Source organism: Salvia hispanica, chromosome 6 (genome assembly GCF_023119035.1).
Source record: "Salvia hispanica cultivar TCC Black 2014 chromosome 6, UniMelb_Shisp_WGS_1.0, whole genome shotgun sequence".
Classification (NCBI taxonomy): Eukaryota; Viridiplantae; Streptophyta; class Magnoliopsida; order Lamiales; family Lamiaceae; genus Salvia; species Salvia hispanica.
The window spans coordinates 47903070-47928119 of NC_062970.1; the positions used below are offsets into that span (position 1 = coordinate 47903070).

Consider the following 25050-nt stretch of genomic DNA (forward strand, 5'->3'; position numbering starts at 1 on the left):
TTGAATTGTGTGATTGAATCTCATGAATCAAACACACTACAAATTTTATCTGAGATACAATCTTGCAAACTGATCACTCCCTTATTCTTCGAGGCATTTCATCGACCGGTGCAAAGTTTTATAGGAAATGATATGCTACAGATCTTACGTGATTACCATCCTCATTCAACGTGCACTTTATTTTATTTTATAAATTTAGTTTTATTCAAATACATTTAAAAATATTATTGGTATTTTTAATTATATAAAATTCATAAAAATTAAAGTCCAATTTGTTGTTTTGTTCGTTTTGAAATTATAAAGAAAATGAATAAATCAAGTTTTAATTTTTGTAAATTTTATAAAATTTAAAATATATCATTATTTAATTTATTCCAAATACACTCCTATCATTATTGTATTTATTAAATCATTTCAAAATTCTTAGAAAGCACAATATATCTCCATTTAGTACTAATTCATAGAAAAATTCGAAATCCCTTCTGTCTACTGTCAACCGCTTAAGCTTCAGTTTCCCCAATTCAATTCATATCATATTTTCTGATGGCTGAAAATTCCAAGGATGATTTTTCTGCAGTTGATCAAATCGAGTTGGGGCTTTTTCTTCACCGACAAGATTTCGAATTTACTCCTACGCCTGGTTCGTTTTCAATTTCGTCGATTTTGATTTCATTTTTTCCTAATTTTAATTTTTCAATTCCACTCTATAGCTGCCTCTTATTTACTATGAATGATTATAATTAGTAATTAGTTGTTGAGAATTGAGGTTTAAGAGTTTATAGGAGTTTTCAAGGCTTTACTTCTTCCTATTTTTCTTCACATATATAATTTTTTTTTACTTTTATTTTGGGCTTTGGATGTGCAATTGAGATCTTCAGCTGAATTATTGTGGTGTGATTGTTTGAATGGAATGGGAAAATTGGGAAATCAATCCCAATTTTGAAGATTTTATTCAATTAGTATAATTTTTCTCATCATTATAATAACTCAAGGATAATTATAATTATGCTGGATTAAGAGATAATTGAGCTGAGGATTAGGTGTGACAGTGATCTTAAATTATGGCCGACAAATATTACTTTCGATTATATATATTGTGCTATCGAAATTAGTTACAACAATAATAGCAGCTGGCTGCATCGGTCAGAAACTATCTAATTTTTTTTAATCTAATTTATCCTAATTAATTGTGCAACTTGTTGATTTATGTGACTGCATCCACTTGCTTCCTTTCACATGGCTTATTTCATTTACTTAATTTACATTCAATTTGAGTCTATGAATTTGTTGTTCAGAATCACTTCCAACTCTGAAAGATATCTCAGTCTCTACCACTCAGATCGCACTCGCCGGAGAAGATAAGGAAATGAGTTGAATCGGAAAACCAAATCCACACCGGCAAAGATAACAAGATTTAAGACAAAAAAAGGTACTATGTTCCTTTCTTTAAGTACATCAAATTCACATGATTATGTTGTTTTGTATAGATTTTTATAATACTAGGCTTCATAAAATTTATGCAATCCATATTAACTTCCTCCGTCCCAACTAAGTTGAATTATTTGTGTTTTTGAAAAAATAAATTTAATTGTTATTACCTTATTCTCTCTCCTATTCTACTCTCTTTTATTTCTCATATTTTGTTCTCTACTTAACTTTTAACATATCAATTTCTTAAATTTAGTGTGCAAAAGAAATACCTCAGCTACCTTGCGACGGAAGGAGAATGATTTTATGATTGATTGTTTGAAAAATTTGATGGTCAAAAAAGCTCATAAATTAATTAGTTCGTCACAACAAACTAGTGGATTATTACTTGGGTATTAAAAAATAAAAAATAAATTATAAATATGCTTTCGTCTTTTCCTATTTTTTATTTTCTTTTCAATTCCATGCATTTCTCCACTCTATAGCTGCCTCTTATTTACTATGGATGAATATACTTAGTAATTAGTTGTTGAGAACTGAGGTTGAAGAGTTTCTATGAGTTTTCAAGGATTTACTTCTTCCTATTTTTCTTTACATGGAGTATATAATTTATTTATTTTTTACTTTTTGTTTTGATTTTGGATGTGCAATTGGGATTTTCAGCTGAATTATTGTGGTGTGATTGTTTGAAGGGAATGGGAAAAATTGGAAAACCAACCCCAATTTTGAAGAGTTTTGGTAACCCTTTGAGATATTAATCCCACCACCGTTTGAAAGCTTCAATTACAATTTTTCTCATTATTATATTTATGATTTTTTAAAACAAAAATCCCATTTTTGACTAAGCTCGCTTATGCAAGTTATAATAACGCAAGGATAATTATAATTATGCTGGATTAGGAATAATTGCGCTGAGGATTAGGTGTAACAGTAATCTTAAATTATGGCCGACAATTTGACTATCGATTATATATATTGTGCTATCGCAATTAGTATATTGATTTAGTACAATGGATTAATTTATAACAATAATAGCAGCCGGCTGCATCGGTCAGCTATTTATAACTAATGTTTTTTTTAATCTATTTTATCCTAATTAATTATGCAACTTGTTGATTTATGTGACTGCATCCACTTGCTTCTTTTCACATGGCTTATATTATTAAATGTGTATAAGACAGCTAAACTATTTAACATATTTTATTTTTCCATTTAATTCATTTCTATTTAATTGACTTGTGATTAAAATTGTGCCATTGAAATTAGCAAAATGATTTGTTAAAGTGAACGTTGCTTCTCATCGGAAACGATGGATTAATTTATAATAACAATAGTAGCTGGCTGAATAGGCCAACTAATTTTTTTTAAATTTTATCCTGATTAATTATGTAAATTGGTAGAGTTGACCAGAAATGTAATTGTAGGTTTATGAATTTTGAAACTGCTTATGAGGGAAACATAATGATTTTTTTATGCATATTCATTTTGAATATTCCTAATTTAAATAATAATAACTATTTTAAACTTAGATTTTCCAACTAATGTAAAAGTGAATCTATTAATTAATCTTTACACTGCAGCCAAGATCACATCATTAATAATAGCTTGTGACTCCATCTACTAGCTTATTTTCGTATGGTTGATATTAATATATCTGTCTAAGCCAGCTAAACAATTTCATATTTTCTACTGTATTTTTTCATTTAAAATTGCAAATCAATTGACCATATTAAGTCTATAAATTTGTTATTAAGAGTCACTCCCAACTTGAATGATTTATTAATGTGAAGTTGCTTCTGATCCGAAACAATGGATTAATTTATAATAACGATAATAATAATGTTAGCTGGCTATCCTAATTAATGATAAACATGTTGGAGTTAACATATGATTCTAAATAATGATTTTTTAATCTAAATCCATTTTAGTTAATCTCTAATTATAATTTATTAAATTTTAAACTAAAAGTGTGTAACTGTAGGTTTATGAATTTGCAACCAGCTTCTGAGGAAGAAACATATGATTCTAAATAATGATTTTTTAATGTAAATTCATTCTAATTACTCTCTAATTAAATTTTAAAATAAAAGTCACCTAATAAAGAATAGAAATAACATGTGGCTGAATCAACTAGTTTCCTTTCACATGGCTTATATTATTCTAATTGCCAGCTAAACTAGTTGTATTAATTTTATTCTCACCATTTGATTCCCAATCAATTTGACCATACTATGTTTATGAATTTGTTGTTCAGAATCACTTCCAACTCTTGAAGATATCACACTTGCTGGCGAAGATAAGGAAAAGAGTTGGATCGGAAAATTGAACACGCACACAGACAAAGATAAGAAGATATAACTACAAAAAGGTAGCAACTTTTTTCTTTGAAAAGTTTCATAATGAACATGCTTATGTTGTTTAGCATAGATTTTTGAAATCATTGGCTTTTAAAAATTTATGCAATCCAAATGAAAGGTGAATAATTTCCAATTTATGTACTGCAAGAAAATTGTGTGTTGTCAAGTTAGAGCTTTGGTGAAATGTGTTAAGAAGATTTACTAACTTCAATAGCATAGAAAATCTTAATTAAAATTGTCCAAAGATTATTGTGGTATTTGTGTACTGTCAATATTGATCTGAATGATTATTGTGTAATGTGGATTTCTGAAATAGAATAATAGTATGAATCTGGATCTAAATCATAGTAGTATTGTTTTGGACCCTACAGATCTAGACTTAATCTGGACCCTAGTGCAAACAATGATTTTAAATACTCCTTCCGTCCATTGAGTCGTATTCATTTTTGAGTTGTCCCATTGTAGCTGTGTCTCTTTTTTTGGTAAAAGTTAATACATTTATTATCTCTTACTTTACTTTGTCTTACTTTTTTTTGGTAGTAAAAAGCGGGAACAACCCGGAAGTCTTACTTTATTGTCTCTCTAACTCTCTATTTTTTATCATTTTCTACTTTATTTTCTATTTACTTAACCCACTACACAACAATTTTCTTAAATCCCGTGCCAAAGAAACGCATCTACTTTAGAGGGACGGACTAAGGTAGTACTAGTTTTGATTTTTGTTATGAAAAGTTCTTTTGTTTCTTTTTAGAGTTATCTTGTGGTTTTTTTTTTTTTCAGATAATGATATTTACAAAATTAGGAAAGACTAAAATACGAATTTGATCCGAAACATTCACTTTTTGGTAAATAGATCCATAACAAATAAAATCTTTGTTGAGTGGTCCTTTTTTGACAGTTCCGTCAAAAATCTAAAGGTCATGCCACAGTGCAATTAGCGTTGACCGTTAGATTTTTGAACCGTAAAAAAAAGGGACCACTGCGATGACATTTTCATTTGTTATGGACCCGTTTTTTTTTTCAAAAAGTGAATATTTTGGATCAAATTCGTATTTTGGTCATATGTTTAGGGCCAAAATTGACCTTTACTCTTATAAAAATAGTCTTAAAGATAAGTACCTATCGTTATCATAGAAAAACTACTACTGTTAGTTAAAAATCGAAACTTGATGCAATATTATTGTTCAACTACATAGTTTATGTGGTTTTGGATTTTGCAAAAAAGAAATAAAATTGTTTACGATTTTGATAAATGCAGTTTGGTAAATGCAAAAGAGCAACATGTTCAAGGACATCATCTCAGATGCCATACAGAAAATAGAATTTATTCTGGTCGGCACTCCGGTCGGCACTCCGACTAGTGACGAGTTCTATTTTACTGCTAACACTAAAGAGGGGGTCATGGAAGAGGCAATGAATGAGCTGAGAAAGACGCTGGATTTAGTGTTTAGTGAAGAATTCTATGTTACTCCTAACAAGGGGGTCCTGGAAGAGGTAATGAATGAGCTGAGAACGATGCTGGATTTCTTGAGAGGGAAAGAATCGGGAGAGAGGAGCAGGCTAACTTATTTGCTAGCTGACTACGCCGATATTGTTCAACTTATTATAAAAAGGACAGTTGATATTGGTAAACAAAATATCAAGAATGACATGTCTATGGCGCTACACTTACTGATGAAGACAAGAAAGCGCGTGATGGAGTTTGGAAATGGTGAGCCGCAAAGTGTTGGAGAAGAATTAGGCGTGGTGGTGGGATTGGAGAAAGACGTGCAGCAGCTCGTTGGTAGAGCAATTCTTAACGAGGAACCAAAACTCTTGAGTGTATGTATCAAAGGCATGCTTGGTATGGGAAAGACGACTCTCGCGAGACAAGTATACAACCATCCGTCCATCGTTGAGAAATTCAAGCACCGTGCTTGGGTAAACATGTCTTGTGACACGAGTGTGCATGAGGTGCTTGTGGAACTCATACGCCAGTTGGCAGAACTTGATGCGCCCAAGGAAATGGACAATCTGAGTCTTCGACGAATGCTTTGCCAAAACATGGAAGGAGAGCCATGTTTTGTAGTCCTCGACAACATGCCAAAAGAATTATATTATGATCTTATCTTTATGGAGGATCAGCTAAAAGGTATATTATCTTCTTTCGTATTGATTATCGTCTTTCAATTTTAAATTAAATATTTTTCTTGCTTTTGTGATTAAATTTAATTCTAATATTATTACATGGATTATATTCAGGTGGATCCAGAATATTGATCACCAGTAGGCATCAGTTTTTTGGAGATGTCTTTAATACTCACAAGATGAAATCTTTGGATTCTGAAAAGAGCTGGCGATTGTTTTCAAAAACATTTGATAAATATACAGGTGTTGAAAACATATTCTCAAATGACATGAAGAAGAAAGGGAAAGAGATGTTGGAAAAATGTTGGGGTTTGCCGATATCTATAATAAATGTTGGAAAGCAGAAAGCAAAGCAAAGAAATTCAGGGATTGAATGGGAACAACTTTTTGATTCAGTTGATTTGAGTGAATCATTGAAGTTATTGGAACCCATGTATCGTGGATTGGATGAAGAACTCAAGCCATGTTTCTTGCATATGTTCTTTTTTAAGGAAAATGCAATCATGAGACCAGAAAAGTTGGAACAAATTTGGGCTATAAATGGAATAGACCCAGTAAGATCTTTACCAATTCCTGTCAGTGCAGAGGAAAGATACGTATCACAACCATGTATTAACGAATTAGTTGGAGAATCCGTTATTGAAGTTGTGCATGATTTCCCATTCGGCCTTGAAGTGAAAAGGTGTCGCATGAATCCTTTACTACACATGCTATCCATCAAAATAGCAGAGGAGGAACTGGGGCTTGAGATATTGAGGAATAACGCAAATGATCGATTCTCTCATAATCCTCGTCATCGTGTTATCCATTGTGGAAGAGAAAAGTTTAATCACTTCCAGAATCAAGACAAAAATCTTGTTTCTCTCATCTTTCATGGAGGTGGGAGGTACTTGGACGATGCTAGCATGTCTTATTGGAAGAGTTTTGAACTCCTTAGTATACTCGACATGGAAGATTTTGGGGTGAAGTGTTTATCAGAAACTATCGGCACATTGACTGGGTTAAGGTATTTGGGATTGAGAAACAACTACATACAAGAGATCCCACACTCGTTTGGGGGCTTGAAAAAGCTTGAGGTTTTTGATATAGCGCTAAACTTTATGGTGGAGGTGCCGGATATTATCAACGAAATGGGCAGCCTTCGTCATCTCTACATGTCAGATGTGATTTGTTGTGAGCCTTTGAATGTAGATGCGCTACATAATCTCGAGACCCTAACCTACATTTCGATTTATGATTTGATGCATGAGGTCTCGAGGTTGGAGAAGATGACAAGTCTCCGTAAATTGGGCGTTGAAGAAGTTGATGAAAACTCGGATGTAAGCAGACTCTTTGCATCACTGGCTAAGTTGAGTAAGTATGAATGTCTTATATTGAGAGGGTTTCGTTTCAAAATTATGCCATGTTTGGACAAGATTGGTGTTCTAGATAAACTCAAAAAACTGAGACTCGATGGACGCCTAACTAGGCTACCAAGTGCCGCGGAATTGGGCCTAACTAGGCTACGAACTGCCATGGAATGTCTTAAAAGTCTTACTTACTTGGTCTTAGTAAATACTTGTCTTGAAGAAGATCCCATGCCAGTATTAGCGTCTATATGGCATCTACGAGCTATCAAACTGCGTAATGCATACACCGGTCGACAAATGGCGATTGGGACGAACTACTTAAGCCGTCTCGAAGTCCTTCGCATCAATGAGTTGTGGAATTTGAGAGATATTCAGGTCAGAGACACTGGCTTGTGGCGTCTGCAAGAACTAGAAATTAAGAATTGTCCACTCATGGAGACCCTTCCGGATAATAATGAGTTGTTACCGTGTTTAAGGAAGTTAAAGATGGTAACAACCAAAGACATTGCAACAAAGATCAGAAAGTTGGACTTCATCTCCAAATTAGTGGAAGTAGATATTAGTCCATAATTTTGTAAGTTGATATATTTTGTTTGTTTTCATGTAGATGGCATATGCTTTTACTTTTCCCTTTGTTATTATGCGTTTGTAATTAACTTTCTTTACATTCTTCACCTTTTGAAGCAGCAGCTGAGTAGCTACGGAAAGCATATCGCAAAGACGAGGCAAGCATCACCTACAGGTTGTTATCTGAATTATTTTTCTCAATTTTATTTAATTAATGTAATCGAGTCGAGCATGAAGTATAAGCACAATTCCAGGTTTTCTTTGACGGTTCTTTCCTGGAATGTAAAAAAGAGTCGAACCGCATAGGTGTACATATTTATGATAGGGCTATTGTATTCCATTATCAATCTATCTAAGTATATGCAATTTACTTTCTTTTTTAGTCTCTTCCAACTAACTATATGCTTATGTTCTACACTATGGGCTATGGGGTAAAAAAGCCAAACTGATTCATAAACCTCTTTCACGTCATGTCACGGCTAGGTACTGCAGCAAAATTCGATCTAATTTATCGTGCGATAGATTACTTAATAAGTTGGTTCTTTGTATTCTGAATGAAAAAAATAAATTCATTGGCTTATCTAATTATCTGTCGAGCCATGAAAAAAAATTAACGATGTGATATATACTGAAAAATGAGTTTGGATTTGATATAAATTGTTGGATACGAGCAACGAATTTGTTAAGATTCAGTTCCTTTTGATTTTTTCTTTACTGGAAATGTATCCCATAGAAACAGCTTTGCTGGTTCGGAAAGGAGGGTGCTGTCTTGAGCAGGCTATGAGAATCCACCCACTAGGAAATCTACAACTGTTCGACGAAATGTCACAATTTCACATGATGTCTTATTCGGAATCTTGCCATTCACAAACAAATTTAAAACTTTTCTTTAATTTCATTTTAATCCTCAATAGAACATAATGCTTTTGTGTTTCCATTAAATAAATAACATGTCATTACTTATTTGTATGTTTGATCATATTCCACCTCTCAACAATATAGTTGGTTGATACTCGTGAGAATCTAGCTTTTGTAAGCCAACTGTTTGACAAAATGCTTAACCAAAATATATACCCTTAGAAATGTAACATGAACGCTAGAAACTTAGATTGATCAATCGAAACAACCATGACGGTGTTAAGGAAATTTTCCTAACGGTGGCCGGCGGCTGTGCTCGGCGGCCAAAGAGGTTCCGGCGCCCTAACGGAGGGTCGGTGGAAGGTTAGTTTCAGGCTGTGCGCAGGATTCTTTCGTCGGGCAGCGAGAGAAATAGGGCTTGTAGAGTAATCAACAATATATTGGGCAAATAATATTTTCATTCATATGAAGTTTATGAACAAAAACCCTATTTATAGACTAAGGATCCTAGGGTTGGTTCGACCTCCTAGTCATCTCGGGAAAGAACCAACAAAGAAAATCCGAAACGGAGCTTATAATTACGCTCGACACTTATCAAAAATAGAATAATAAATTACCAATATCCAAAAGAAATAAAAAGAAATAATAAAACACAAAATAACTAAGTACTCCCTCTGTCTGCAAATAGGAGTCTCGTTTTTCCATTTTAGTCCGTCCGCGAATAGGAGCCCCGGTTCATAATTACTATAAATGGTAAAGAGGCCTGACATTCCACTAACTCAATCCACTCACATATCATTTAAAACTAATATATACAAGTGGGCCCATATTCTACTAACTTTCTTCCACCCACTTTTCTTAACATTTCTTAAATCCCGTGCCGGATAGGATTGGGACTCGTATTCGCAGACGGAGGGAGTAACTAATTAACTACTTGGAAACGTAGTCGCCCAATTTATCCGGGGGACATACGTTCCTCTTCGGCTTCAAGGTCGCGATGGATGGTTGTTTCAACTTCTAGCGATCCTCCAGTTGTGGCTTCTTCGGCGTTTCCTTCACTCCTTCCGGCATCGGAGCTTGAGGTTGCGGGACTGATACGCCTCAACACCAAGAGGTCTCCCAAAGCGTGCCGGATCTGGAAGAGAAGGAAGGTGAAGCGGCGGTCGAGACAAAGCCGGTGCAGGCTGCTCCAGCGACCGTGCAGACGTCCATTGCGAATTCGAAGCCGAAGAGGAACGCACGCCAGCCGAAACGACTCGGCGACTACGTTCCGAAGTAGAGAGAAGTAGTTTGTTTGTTTTTACTAATATTATTTTTGGTATTTATTTTTGGATATTAGTATTTAATTATTTTATTTTCAGTATGAGTCGAGCGTAATTATAAGCTCCATTTCGGATTTTCTTTGTTGGTTCTTTCCCGAGATGAGTAGGAGATCGAACTAACCCTAGGGTACTTAGATATATACATATGGCACTTGTCATAAACGAAATGCATTGAATGAGAATTATATTATTTTGCCCAAACCTTAGATTAGCCGCTGCTCGACGGGAAGATCTCTCGTGCACAGCCGCAATCTACAAACTGCCGACCCTTCGCAGGGCGCCGGAAATTACGATCGGTCGCCAAGCAACCCTGTCGACCCTAGTTAAGGGAAATTACCTCAACATCCGGTGCTTTCACCAGTTTACTCATGTCCAGCTTCCAGAATAACGGGAAATCAACTTGGGGGAGCCACCGACCGGACACTTTTCCGAGCGGTTCTTCCCGCCGCAATCACGTCGGTGTCCGTCGCGATTACCTGAGACTTCAGCGACCATCCATGGAAGAGAAGCCGTCTACTCGCCCTTTGGACGAAGGCCATAATGACGACTCAATTAGCAGAAAAATGGATCAATGGTTGGATAGACTGGATAAATTTGATTCTTGGAGAGATGAAACGGATCGCCGGTTCGAGAATCTTGAACCGACCCCATACGCAGGAGCAGCGAACGAGGTCTGACGGAGACGTAATTGGGGGAAGGGGTCTCGCTTGAGAAACCCTAGCTATGGGCCGTGCGATCGTCGCTTTGATGATCGAGATCATCGCGAGAACAGGGGCCAAACGATGTCGTGTTGGGACCCACCGGACACACGATATTCGCGTCCACAATTCGGCGATTACGATCAATAGAACGTGTTGGGATCCTCCACAGCGGTTCAATTCATAGGCAACGGGATATGATAAACCTTATAAGTTAATCTAAACATATTAGAAGGAGACTTCAATATTAAGGGTTAATCGACAGGGTGAGTACACTTGAGAGGGGGCTCAACCTAGACTAGCGACTTTTCTAGTAATCTTAGAGACATAAAATGGGTAATCGAAGTTGTTGAACTAATTGCATAACATCTCCATTGTAGTTGGATCCAAAACTCTACTTTTCTCCTTATGATACTTTTCCCTTGTGTTCACTTTCCCTTGTTACTTTTTATTCTTATTATTGTTATATGCTTTTAGTAGTGTTAGAACAAAACCAATTCCTTTTTTATTGTCTAGATAGTAGTCTGACATTTTTGTTCGTGGTACTTGAGTTGATATAATCTTGTCTCTATGGGATACGATACTCTTACTTGCTAATTGCTATACTAGTCCCGTACACTTGCAGGAATTTCTTGTGTTAAAATAAATCGAGTCACACGCAACACCGGTAAGGCGAGTGCAGACCCGTTAGCCCAGGGTTTCGTGAAAATAATGGAGCGTTTCGATCAGTTGGAATCAAGAATGGATAGGTCGGATTGACGCGTGCTAAATTGGAGTTACCGGAACGAGGCAGTGGAGGCTGAACTTGAGTATGAAAATCACGGGGATCAGTTCCGATTGGATACGGATATCGGCGAGAGGAACCCCACCATAGGCCTGCGGAACCGTTGGGTTCAAGAGCGAGGTCGTCATGGAAACCTCTATGGTGCTGGGAGTTATCGGGGACAAGGGGGTCGAACCCAACCGTGCAGGGGCGGTGTGGAATTCCAGTGAGGCAGGCATCTCCGCAACCGAAATAGTTGGGACCCTCCACCTTACAGAAACAACAACTGGGATGAAGAGGGGCGGGTCGCTAATCGTAATCCGACGTGTTGGGACCCTCCTCAACACCGAAACATGTATAATTAGCAGAATTACGATCATCCAAGGGGGGTGAAGATGAAGGCACCTCATTTTAACGGATCGGATGCACCCAATTGGATTTTGCGGGTCCAATACTACTTCCATCATATTATGATTCCGGAGGAGGATCATCTACACTATGTGGTGATGTTGTGATCCCCCAGCATCCGAATGGATATTTAATTATCAGGCGAATAATGAATTTGTGACTTGGCCAGAATTCCTGGAGGATGTCCGTCATCGGTTTGACCCGCAGAGTTTCAGAAATTACACGGGACTCATTGCAAAATTGATGCAGACGGGACCGGTGGCAGAATACCATGCTACTTTCGAAAGGTACCTAAATCGTGTGGAAGATTTATCTGAGACTTCGCCGATTCCGATTTTCATCCAAGGGCTCAAGCAATCAATTCAGGAGAAAGTCGAGCTCCAACAGCCCACCTCCCTTGATGCAGCAATGGCCTTGGCACTATGGCTGGCCACGAGTCAAGAGGAACAGCAGACACCCACAAAGAGGAAGGAGGGAGCTGATCCTGAATCGGATTGTGGAAGATCAAAAGGCATGCGATGAGGATACAACAAGGTCTCGGTGATGCTCTGGAGTCGACACCCACAAAGGGGAAGGAGGGAGCTGATCCTGATGCCAAAGACGTGGCCAAGCGTAGGGATGTATCGGTTAAAGCGTACAACATATTGATCTTAAATCTTGGGGACAAGGTGTTGAGGGAAGTCTCTAAGGAGACGAATGCCCCCGGAATCTGGACAAAGTTGGAGGCGCTTTACATGACGAAATCACTAGCCAACAGCCTCTATATGAAGCAGAAAGTATACTCATATAGGCTGTTCTAAAGGTGCTCAATGAACACAAACAAATTAACATGGTAAACAAAGAAATTTGATCCAATTCAACACAACAAAGAATTGTTTTCCAAGTTCACATACAAGCCGAATCAAATGCGGCTTTTATTCAACACAAACCTAAGAAGGGAAATAATTCAACATAACAAATGAAGTGCAGCAGTTACTGCAGCCAGCCACATTGCAAATGTGTGACATGTGCTGCAAAAATCAAGTGACAATCAATTAAAATGAAATTATAAAAAAAGGTTATGTTGGAGGAAGAATTAGAAATACAACTCACTTGGCAAAGATAAACAAATCTTCATCATTCAGCTGGAGGAGGAAAGATGGAGAGCTTGAATCCAGAGCCTTCACCATATATCTTTTTCTTTTCAGCAGCAATTTTCTTGGCAGCGCCAACTGCAGCTGGGCAAGTAACCAACTCCAACATCTTGAATCTCTGTATTTCAGCCAGATGAATTGGAATTTGGCGAAGATCGTCACAATCCTTGAGCACAAGGCTTCTAAGCTTGGGGTAGTGATGGGATTCGGCCTCCCAGAAAGCTAATTTTGTCCCTTCAATGTGCAATAATTGAAGAGATGGAAAATTTTCAACTCCAACTGACGTCCAGCTGTTTCTGATGAATGCACGATCTTTCAACTTGAGGACCACGAGCTTCTTAAGTGATCCAAGAATAGAGATTTCTTCCCATTTGAGGAAAGTCGAGCACAGTGTGAGGCTCGTAAGTCCAGATGGGAATCGATCACTTCTTGGTAGGCAATTAAGTAGGCCCGTTGCTTGTGAATCATCGTTTACCAGTTTCAACTTTCCAAGATGTTTTATGTTCCTCAAACTATCAAAAGATCCCTCTTCGCCAAAAAGCAAGGCTAGTTTCCCACGGATGCCCAATTTCTTCAGATTGGGAGCACTCTTATGAAGTCCCTTGCAACTTTCCACTGAGATCAAGCCGAGTGTTTGGAGCTCAGTTGCACAGTCAGTGGACTTGGGTTGGGTAAAGGTAGCCGAGGCATTCGTCTTGAAAAGCCTCAAGTGATTCATATTCCATATGTTGGCTTTAACTTTAAGGGTACGAGATGTGGTGTTGATGATAAGAGTTTGTATGTTGCACATCTTGTCGAAATACGAAGGAAGCATTGCAAACGAGATGGACAATGCAATGTACCTCATGTGGATCAAATTGTAGAGCTCAGAATCGAATTCGTTGAATTTGAAGGGTTGAACATCGAAAACTCTGAGAAACTTGAAGGCTTTAATGATCTTTGTGCTGTCCTGCGCAGACAGCGCGTAGGGTTTTTCTGAAAAACAAACAAATGAACGGGCACGAGGAGCGGAAGGTTTCAATGAGATGTAGCGCTCGCAATCAGAATGAATAGAAATACGGCGGCACACATCAGTGATTGGAGGCACACATTTCCCTTGTTGGTTGAGCTTGATCTCTTGGAGAAAATCTTCATTGCTGGCTTCAACGCGGCAGAATTCGAGCAACGTATCATGAATCTGGCATGTTTTAACACTATCATCAGCTCTAAACTTGAGAGCTTTGACTAAGTTTCTACTAATAAGATTCTTGAGACAATCCTGTCCAACCTCCTCCAATGAAATATGTGCAACCTTCTGTTGGATGAATCCTTCTGCAATCCACATGCGGATCAATTTCGAGGCTGAAATCTCGTAGTCTTCCGGGAACAACCCCAGATAAAGAAAGCAAGGCCGCAAGTGATCAGGAAGATTCACATAACTCAAAGATATGAATTTTTTCATGCGTGCCGCGGGTTCTTCCGTGATATAGGAGGTCACATTCCCGGACACTTTCAGCCACTTCTCTCTTCTTATATCCACATCCGAGTCTCCCGGCTCGTAAAGGATGCCTCCTATGACTACTATCGCAAGTGGCAATCCATCGCAATCTTCTGCAATTTTCTTCCCCACGTCTTCCAATTTGGGAGGGCAATAGAGCGTCTGGAGCGCCTCCCACCGGAACAGCTCCCAGCTTTCATCCTTAGTAAATTTACGCAACGCAACAGAAGGTCTTGGCATACTAGCAACCGCTCCCACGTTCTCATGGCGACTGGTGATCAAGACTTTACTTCTTCTTTCCTCCAACGGCAGAGCCTTTTTAAGCTTCTCCCAATCATCTTCCGTCCACACGTCGTCCATCACTATCAGGGAGCTGCCTCCCCGGAGATAATCCGCAACAATATCAGCTAACTCATCGGGATTTTTGTTGCGTAGCGTGTCGTCCACTGGGATAAAATATTCGAGGATGCGTAGAAAGATTTCTCTCTCTGTGAATTGTTGTGAAACAGAAAGCCATATGCGGGTGGGGAACCGTAGTATGATTGTAGGATCGCTAAAAACCTTCCATGCCAGCGTCGTCTTGCCCAGTCCGAACATACCCGTCAGAGAAATGACATCAAATTCGTCGGTTTCTTCAGTTAGACGCCGTATGAGGCTTTCTGTCACGTCTGCAAACCCCACCACTTTACCGTCCTTCCTTGGCGGTCGAGTCTGTTTGAAAAGTTTAACGAGCTCAACCAGATGTAGGAAGAAATGCCAAGAATTAATGCTTTTTCTAATTTTTAAGGAAAAAAAAATTCAGATAATTATGCCACTTAGAAGAAGAAGAAATTACAAAGAATGTGAAGATGAGGAAAAAGAAGAAGAATTAAGAAGAAATGGAACAAAACTCTTTTATGACATTTTTGTTTATAAAATTCTTTCCCTAGATGCAGCGACAGAACCAAAAATTCAAAAAAGCCTGTTATAATTTTATGACATTTAGTCCTAAATTATAATTAAGTTATTAAATTGATCAAACATTTTGACAGTTAATTTTAACAAAGATTGTTTGTTTTGGACCAAAACAATATGTTAGGGATCAAAATGTCACAAACTTAATGTATAGGATCAAAATGAATTTTAGGACAAATGTAAGGAACAGAAATTAGACTTTAGTCAAAATAAAATTCAGCTTATTTCTACCGTTTGAGAGAGTTCATGGGTCCCTAATGTAGGGTTAAAGTGAACCCGGATTTTATATCAAAACTAAACTCAAATGTGCTCTATTAAATGAACATATAGATGGTGTAGATCTAAGTTATTCCGTGTTCATTATATATATATGCGAATACGGTATTGAAAGGTAAACTAGTTTGACTAGCAATTGTATTGAATACAAATTTTTTTTTTTAAATATACATATTTTTAGGCAATATATTAGTGCACTTAAGTCTACATTGACCTAATGTATCATACTAATGCAATGAAGAGTCTTATATTGTACTATGTCGTTATGAATATATACAAATAACAGTTTTTTGCATCAAAACATGTGTCATTGAGATTTTGTTATAGTCCTCATAAAATTTCTTCAAATTTGATATGCAGTTTATTTCCACAATTTGGACAAAATAGCTCCTACCACTACAAAAAAATCGCCAATTAGTGACGGAAATATCCGTCACTAAACAGTGAAATTTCTTCACATAATAGATTAGTGACAGATCAAGTTTTGGCAGATCCGTCAATAATAAACTTGTTAGTAAAAAGTTTTAGTGCCCGTCACTAAAGTTGTTGTGATAGAAATCATAAGCGACTGTTCGCATTAGTGACCGAGTACTCTATCACTAATTATTGACCGAGTACTCTATCACTAATTAGTGGCAGACACGTTTCAGTCACTAATTCTGTCACTAGTTGTTGAGCTATTGAATTCCGTCACTATTTTTTGTAGTGTACATTAAATTCAATTTAGAGTATTCAGATGTGAAAAGAGAAGGTAACCTCAGGTGGTTTATCATCCTTGTCTCTCTCGACGTTGGGGAGGTCGATTTCTTTCCTCAACTGTTCGATCCGGCCGCTGATCGCCTCTACTGTCTTGCCAATGCTATGGAGACTGTTGGTGCTATTACCTAGGAACTTCGCTAGAAAACGATTCTTCCGCCCCGACTCTTTGGACCTTGAGATGTAAGCATCAATGATATCTTCGCAATCATAGACAGCACTGTAAATTTTCTTCCGCATCTCCTTTATTTGATCGCCTTCCCGCTTCTTCGCTGTGTCCTTGAGGAAGGCTTTGAACACGACGAGATGTTCCTTCAACTTCTCGATGTTTATTTCTGCGTTGTTGATTAGATTGATGTGGTACACCGCTTGCTCCTTGAGGTTGTTAAGCAGGAATTCTATTGCTGCGTCCGCCATCTCTCTCTCTCTCTTTTTTTCTTTTTTTTTTCTATCTCTCTCTATTTTTCTCTTGATATCCTTATAGAGATAGTTTCTTGGGAATGCTCTCCCCTCCTATATATAAGTTCATGTTACTATGGTTAGTTAATTTGGGTAAAAAAATAAAACTCCCTACGTTCTTTACTGATGAAAAATTGGTTGAGAGAGAGAAAAAAAAATGCATAGTTTAATACAAAAATAAATGAGATTATTTTTTATGGACAGTCAAATTTTAGGAAAAAATAGAACTAAACAGGGGGATTATAATTTTTAACATTAGATACACGGACTATCGGTTTCTCTATCCTTAGCTCGCATTCTTTGTGATGCCTTGAGGGCATGTTGGCTCTTTCGAATGAATTGGGAAATGGTCTTCAGGTGTGGCAAAACATGTCATTTTATCATCGACGAAGGAGTGATTTATATCGGTTGGCCATCGGATTAAAGCTCGTACATGAAAAAGTATGAAATTTCTAATTTTGTAAACTCATCTCTCTAATGAAATGAGGCTTATTCTCTACTAACAATATTTAAAAAATATTTTATTTCTATCTCTCTTTTACTTTTCCAATTATGCATTAAAAGTTTAAAACTCATGTCGAACCAAATGTTTATACACTTTAGGGACGGTGGGAGTAATAAAATGTGGGCGAAATAAGTTTGCAGAATGCAGGGTTTAGTGTGACAAGTAAAAATAAGTGCGGCAAGTATAGAAACGGAAAAAAAAAACTAGTGAGAAATAATGAAGGATCGACACAGTAATTTTCACATGAATCGGCTAAAATATCCCTAAAATTTTAAAAATTTATTGGGGCCCATGGACTCTTGAAATGAAATATGGATTTTCAAATAAAATAAGAATGAGTTTATCGTCTGTAATACGTAAATTGTATCCAAATTTTTGCATTTAGTTAGTTATACATTTTTGGTAAATATAAAAAACACATGAATTAATTTTTATTTTGTAGATATGTATATACAGTCAGAAAGCTCTCGATCGCATATTTAATTCGGACTACTAAATTTTTAGTCACGAGGATTCCGAGATTAAATAGTTTACAGATTTAATACTCATCCGCAAGTGGCTGAATACATGTTAAGTTACACAAACCTTAAATTAATTAGTACCTACCACAATTTAAATCCAATAGAGTAAATTATATGCTAAGCAACTTAGCATCATAGCAAGTGATATGATGCACATGGTCACCTATGGTTCCATAATTGAATAAGCATGCAAATAAAATAAAATAAATTGTGTGTATTAGTCGAGAAGGTAGTTAGATATTAAACAAATAAATTGTGTGTATTAGTGGGGAAGGTAGTTAGATATGAAAGCGCAAAGTCATATGATCCTTATCCGTATCACTCAAAGTTCTACTCCTACATAATTTTTTACATGAATATAATCCGTGAGCATCATTCTTACTTTATTTTATTTTTATTAGTGGGGAAGTTAGTCGATGTTATCATTATTAATTTTAATTTTATATATTTAATTTGATTTTAATACTTTAACAACCTTTATTGGCGTCACCAATTTGTAAGTTACTCCCTCCGTCTCGCTTTAGGAGTTCCGGTTGAGTCGGATACATGTTTTAAGAAAAAAGTGTTTGAGTGTATAATAAATAAATATTGCAGTAGATGTTGGGACCCATTTTTAACACTTTTTTATTAGTTGTAGTGGATGTTGGGACCCACTTTTAACACTTTGTAGGCATTTTTTTATTAATTTATCTCAACCGGGACTCCTAAAGCGGGACACTCAAAATTGATCGGCCGGGACTTCTAAAGCGGACGGAGGGAGTACTACATAAATAGGCAAAACTCGATTTATCAAATTTTTCTATAACTTCCAAAATGGGTACTAACAAATTCAGTTTTAATTTTACTTTTATATTATTTGTGAAGTTAGTGCTGTCAATAATAATTTTAAAATGTTAGAATTAATTCAAATTGATAATACAGAAACTTTAAATATAACGTTGATTAAACAAGAACAGTGCTTATATATACAAGGTATGTAACGTAACGTTTGTCTCATATTACAAACATTTGAATTAGCCACTACCAAAAACTCGCAATTTAGTGACGGATAATTCCGTCACTAATCCACAAAATTTAGGTACATAACGGATTTAGGGACAGATTAGGTACCAGCAGATCCGTCAACACAAAGCTTGTTGTCAGTATAAAAAATAAGCGACGGGTGAATCCGTCACTAATTAAAATGACGGAAATCTAAGGAGGCCACTATGGTAAATTTGCATTAGTGACTAACTATTCTGACACCAATTAGTAACGGAGGCTTTACAGTCCCTTATCCGTCACTACTTCTTGAAATTTCCGCTGCTGCACTAATTTGCGTTTTTTGTTTTTGTAGTGGTAATTAAGCTTCAGTTGACATGAAAATATCTTGGCTTTTTTGTTTGGTTCTCTATAATGAGAGGCCAACTAATCCCACAAAATAAATCATTATCAATCTATAGATATGCGATATTCAACTGCAAATGGTTAAATGTTAGCTTACTATTGAATACGAATGCGTGAAGTCAGATGATTCATATAACGTCAACATGTATAAGATTACGATAGGAAATTAACATATCAAATTATAATTCATACTTATTGAGGAGGAAATGTTTTAAAAGCCTAAAGTCCTTTTCATCGAAATAAGTTTGAATTAATTTGTCAGTCACCATCAGAAGGGTAGTTTGAATTAGTACCTACCACAATTAAATCCAATATAGTAAATTGCATGCTCAACTAATTTATACAAAGCATTCTTACATAATTGAATAAGCATATGCAAATAAAATCAAATAAATTGTGTGTATTAGTGGGAAAGGTAGTTAGATATTAAACAAATAAATTGTGTGTATTAGTGGGGAAGGTAGTTAGATATTAAACAAATAAATTGTGTGTATTAGTGGGGAAGGTAGTTAGATATGAAAGTTATATGATCCTTATCAGAATCACTCAAAGTTCTACTCCTACATAATTTACATGAATATAATCCGTGAGCATCATTCTTACTTTGTCGATGTTATCATTATTTTATTTATTTATCAAATTTTTCTTTTAACTTCCAAAATGGGTATTAACAAATTCAGTACTCCCGTTTCATGTCAATAGAGTTATTTTTCTATTTTGGCAAGTATACTGCAATCCAAATAGTTTCTTCATTTTCAGATCTTTTTCACTCTCCGTTACTAAAAACCCAACAATCCACATTCTTCAACCAAATATTTTCCTTGATCAATTCTTGTTTACCTACTCATATTTCTGCAAGAAATGGCTTATGCTGTTACCCATTCACTTATCCAAACAATAAACCGAATCCTGAATCTCGATAGTCAAAAGTTCCCTGTTTCTGATGACGGAAAGGAACGAATTCAACAACTCCTTGATCAGATCACACTGTTCAGACAGTTCCTCGGAATGTATCAAAAGGAAGCAGAGATCTTTGAAATAAAAATCAGGGACGCCGCAAATCAAGTAGAAGATGCGCTGGAGCATTTCATGTACGAGCGCATCCGGTCGCAGCTCAAGTCCGACAGGCAGGCCGCTGTCGGACGAACACTTACTCGTGCAGAAGAAATTCTGCACGATTTCCGTGAGCTGAAAATAGTGATGGAGGACATAACCCCCATCGCTGAGGAGATTGCTGAGATCATGGAGCAGAAAGCGAAGGAGCACAGAGGCCGTCCAGCGATGCAACTGGGGACCACGAGCTCGTCGTCCTCCCAGGTTGACACGCCCAGTTTTGAAACCGTCCCAGTTGGTCTCGAGGAGCGTGTGGAGGAAATAAGAGGTCTGCTCTGCGGAGATCCAGGGTCCCCACGCCACATAATCCCGATCACGGGGATGGGCGGTATTGGGAAGACAACTCTAGCGAGAACTGTTTACGAGGATTATAAAGTTGTCGAAAACTTTCCTGTTCGCGCTTGGATTGTTGTTTCCCAAAATTATAAAACAGAAAATATTTTTGAAGATCTCTTATTTAAATTAAAGGGACAAGTCCCGAAGGAGCTTCTGAAAGAAAATGAGACAACGGAACAACATTTGCACCGGATCACGTCGTTGAAGAAGTACCTGATTGTGGTGGATGATCTATGGAGTGAAAAGGCGTGGTACGACATACACAAGGCATTTGGCGACGCCAACAAGTGTGACGGGAGTCGGATTGTGATAACCACAAGGGATGAGACTGTGGCAACAAATGTCAGTCCTTCCGCTTCTCTTCACAAGATGGAACTCATGGATGATGACAAAAGTTGGACTCTGCTCAAGCAAAAGGTATTTCCGGAAAAAGATCTTGCACCTAAGATGGAAAAGATCGCGAAGCAAGTTGCAGACAGCTGCGGAGGATTGCCCCTTGCAATTGTGCTTATTGCAGGTATTGTTCGGAATTCATGTCATCATCATATACACTAAAAAAAAAGCTAGATAGTGACGAAAATTAGTGACGGCGCCTGCTAGCTCAACAACTAGTGACGGAAAAAGCGTCAGTCACTAATAAATACAGATTATTCTGTCACTAAAGCGAAGCACTCATCTATGTTTTCTTTCATTGGTGGGATTAATTGCTTTAGTGACGGAAAAATCCGTCACTTGTATTTTTTAATGACAAGTTTTTTGGTGACATAGTAAGTTTGGCGGGTCTGTCATTAAAAAACTTGTCATTAAAAAATATTAGTGACGAATTTCTCCGTCACTAAACCTACTAATCCCACCAAATGACAGGAAACGTAGATGACTGCTTCGCTTTAGTGACGGAATAATCTGTCACTATTTCGTAGTGATATATGCAGTGAATATAATTGTTATGTGATTTGTTACAGCCCGTATCTGATCAAATCATGGATATGCATGTTAATCCAATCCGTAGTAACTTGAACATAACTTATTCTGCTGCAATAGGAAAATAAACTACACAATAGATTAACAAAAAGCTTAAGAATTAAATAATAAATGATTCAAACTCTTATAAATGATCCCAATCAAATCTATAAATCTTTCAGGTATCTTATCAAGTGCGGAAGAGAATACAGATAAATGGGGGGAAATTGAGGCAGATGTAAAGTATGCTGATGAGAAGAAAAATGAGTTTGGAAAGAGAATCGCTTTGAGTTATACATATTTACCTACTGATTTGAGGCCATGTTTCTTACACATGGGTGCTTTTCCAGAAGATCATGAGATCAGGACCTCGAAGCTTCTCAAGCAATGGGTAGCTGAAGGATTCGTTGGAGATGAAATGGAGGCTGAAGGGAAGTTGAATAATATTGTGAAGAGAAATATGTCTTCGAACACGATCTCCAAGTCCAATGGAAAAATCAAAAGCTGCAACATACATGATATGGTACGCGAAATGGCCAAATCACGGGCTCTAGATGAGAACTACGAGCGGCGCCAGAGTATTGGCCATACAGATTTAACGTCCGTTGCTAAAAATTACGCCTCAACGCTGCGCTCTTGTTTGAGCTTCCAGCCTAGCGAGAGCTCTCTAAGTGGACTTCGAAAGTTCAAGTTGCTGAGGGTGCTGGATGTGGTGGATACCAAGGCATACTCGCTCCCAGCTCCTGTGTTCGAGCTCTTTCATTTGAGGTACTGTTTACAGACTCCAATATCCCACATTAGTTGCGAAGGAAATTAGTGTGAGTTTAAAGATTAAATGATTAGCATTAGGATGAGTTCTCTTGTTTTGTCTGGTGCTTACATTGAGAGGCCCAACAAGACTAGGAGTAGTGGCTTGGCAAATGAACTAGTCGTGGGTTGATTGTTAAGGGCTCTTATGTCCCACATCGGTTGTGAAAAAGCAACTAGTAATAACATGTCTGGTAGGGAGAATTCCAAACATAGATGAGTTATCTTCCCTACCAAATATGCTCTAGTTGAACTTTGTTTTTTAACATATTGAGTACTTATGTTTGATTGGTATGTAACAGGTACCTTGCTTTCGGGTGTCCGATGGAGGTTCCGTACGCCATATCAAGGCTTCAAAATCTCCGTACTTTGATTGTTCGTCCCACAAAGAGATTGAGGAAACACACAAACGATGAGGTGTATCTTCCACTGGAGATTTGGATGTTGCCACTTCTGACGCATCTCGTCTCCTTTTTCGATCTTCTGCCAAATCAAGAAGGAGCAGCTTCTACTCTGAAGGAGCTGCTCACACTGAATGTGGTGAAGAAGCTGATATGTACAGAACAGATGATGGGATTACTTTACAATTTGAAGAAATTGGCGATCACTTATTTTGGAGACAAATACCCAAATGAAGACTATCAGCTCCACAATCTTCTTCTCCTGACTCAACTTGAGAAGCTGACACTAGTTGTGAAGAAAGGCTCTCTTCTTGAAAAGAAAGCTAAGCCTGTTTTCCCGGAGTCGCTGAAGAAGTTAACCTTGAGCGGCTGGCGATTCCCTTGGGAATATATGGAGGCTATAGCTGCTCTGCCTAAGCTTCAAGTGCTCAAACTGAGGGGTCATGCCTTTGAAGGCGGTGCGTGGAGCACCATAGACGAAAGCAATTCAGAGGACGTTGAGATGTTTGTTGCACTGGAATATTTGCTAATTGATAAATCAGATTTAAAGTTGTGGGATACTGAAAAAAGCCACTTCCCAGCACTGAAGCGCCTATTGCTCAATCGTTGCGATGAGCTCAAGTATATACCGGAAGAAATTGGGTTCATATTGCCACTTAAACTGATTGAGGTTGATCGCACGAACGAACCTCTTCTCAACTGTGTCATAAATTAACGTTTTGCTAACTTGGCAGATTGGGGTCTCGCTACAGAATGCTGATGATAGGGCTGAAGCTTTAACCAAACCACACAGTCCCTGTTAGCCACTACGGTCATCCGCTGTTATGCACATTGAAAGATTTCTTCGGAACACAACCGATAACTCGCTCCGTTGGCGAATAAGATCAGCAACAAGAGGAAGAGTCATCGCCGATGGCGGGGCCGCCACCAACGGTGGGGGTTCTCTCCCTTAGAGCGCCTTGTACGGCGACATTCCCAAACCCGAATGATGAAAACAATTAAGGGCCAACTCCGCCTACGGAAGAAATTTTGACCACTTTGATCTGCAGTGGAAGCCCAAAATACTGTTCAAGGCCCCTATTTCGTACCTCCGTCTGACCATCGGATTGAGGATGATAGGCGGTCGTGAAATGAAGTTTAGTGCCACTCAACCGCATAATCTCCTCCCAAACTGCATTCAAGAAAACCGAGTCTCTGTCCGAAACCAACATCTTAGGAAATCCATGACGAACTACCACATTCACAAATAACTGAGCCACGCGCATGGCATCGAAATGAGGTGGCAGTGGGGAAAAATGTGCATATTTGGATAATCGATCCACCACCACCATAATAGTAGTGTACCAGGGAGATTGGGGCAGCCCAGTAATGAAATCCATCGAAACATACACTCATACCTGCGATGGAACTGGCAATGGCTGCAGAAGACCCGCTGGCTTTTGGGTCGAATACTTAGTGGATTGACACACAATGCACTCATCAACAAATCGCTAAACATCCTTCCGCATCTTCGGCCAAAAGAAACACGCTGCCAGGGGACGAAACGTCCGTTCATGTCCCGGGTGACCCGCCAAAGGAGAGCACTTGTGTTCCTCCAAGAGCTGGCGTCTAGCTGCTGCTGACTGTGGGCTAACTAGAACTCGCCGATTATAGTAAATGAGACCATCCGCCACTATCAGATGCTGCGGCGCCTCCCCGGCTATAATTTTTGCCGCGAGCTTGATCAGGTGCGGGAGGGTAGTTACCACGTCACGTAACAGCTGCAGTACCAGCGGCATTGGGCGTGCCACAACGATAAGAGCATGCGCGTCCACGCTGTCGAGCTCGCCGGACGTGTCAGCCGATGCTGGTACAGCCGCTGCTCCTGGGATCGGTGGTACATCATCAGGCTCTTCTCTCCGGGATAAAGCGTCTGCCGCTTTATTCGTACTGCCTCGCTTATACTCGATTTTAAACTTGTACCCCATCAGCTTTATGACGTAAAGCTGTTGGTCCGGTGTCTGCACAACCTATTGCAGGAGTTCCTTCAAACTCTTCTGATCACTGGCGAATAATGAATTCCCTGCCTAATAAATACTGTCTCCACATT

The 25050-nt window shown here is 38.0% G+C and overlaps 3 protein-coding genes across 9 annotated transcripts; 2 read left to right on the forward strand and 1 right to left on the reverse strand.

Annotated features, from left to right (window-relative positions):
• Positions 1 to 504: 504 nt before the first annotated feature.
• LOC125193022 (disease resistance RPP8-like protein 3) lies at positions 505 to 11496 on the forward strand. 7 transcript variants are annotated; one of them, XR_007171515.1, is made up of 7 exons: positions 505 to 640; positions 1296 to 1429; positions 3683 to 3796; positions 5044 to 5916; positions 6027 to 7835; positions 7946 to 8003; positions 11332 to 11496. XR_007171515.1 is itself a non-coding variant. In XM_048090721.1 (6 exons), the coding sequence occupies exons 4-5, from the start codon at positions 5052 to 5054 to the stop codon at positions 7829 to 7831; spliced, it is 2670 nt and encodes an 889-aa protein (XP_047946678.1). In that variant the 5' UTR covers positions 505 to 640; positions 1296 to 1429; positions 3683 to 3796; positions 5044 to 5051; the 3' UTR covers positions 7832 to 7835; positions 7946 to 8514. The 7 variants fall into 7 exon arrangements, 3 of the variants coding, with proteins under 3 accessions (XP_047946678.1, XP_047946679.1, XP_047946680.1); XR_007171517.1 differs by having other exon boundaries at positions 7949 to 8003; positions 11316 to 11496; XR_007171516.1 differs by lacking the exon at positions 11332 to 11496 and adding an exon at positions 11316 to 11330.
• Positions 11497 to 12518: 1022 nt separating this feature from the next.
• Positions 12519 to 16898, reverse strand: LOC125193562 (putative late blight resistance protein homolog R1A-3). The gene is made up of 3 exons (XM_048091385.1): positions 16474 to 16898; positions 12970 to 15198; positions 12519 to 12887 (listed from the first exon to the last, which is right to left on the reverse strand). The coding sequence occupies exons 1-2, from the start codon at positions 16888 to 16890 to the stop codon at positions 12994 to 12996; spliced, it is 2622 nt and encodes an 873-aa protein (XP_047947342.1). The 5' UTR covers positions 16891 to 16898; the 3' UTR covers positions 12519 to 12887; positions 12970 to 12993.
• Positions 16899 to 20048: 3150 nt separating this feature from the next.
• Positions 20049 to 23764, forward strand: LOC125195619 (putative late blight resistance protein homolog R1B-16). The gene is made up of 4 exons (XM_048093752.1): positions 20049 to 21310; positions 21936 to 22521; positions 22863 to 23631; positions 23696 to 23764. Exons 1-4 carry the CDS (start codon positions 20206 to 20208, stop codon positions 23762 to 23764), a joined length of 2529 nt encoding a protein of 842 aa, XP_047949709.1. The 5' UTR covers positions 20049 to 20205.
• Positions 23765 to 25050: the final 1286 nt, after the last annotated feature.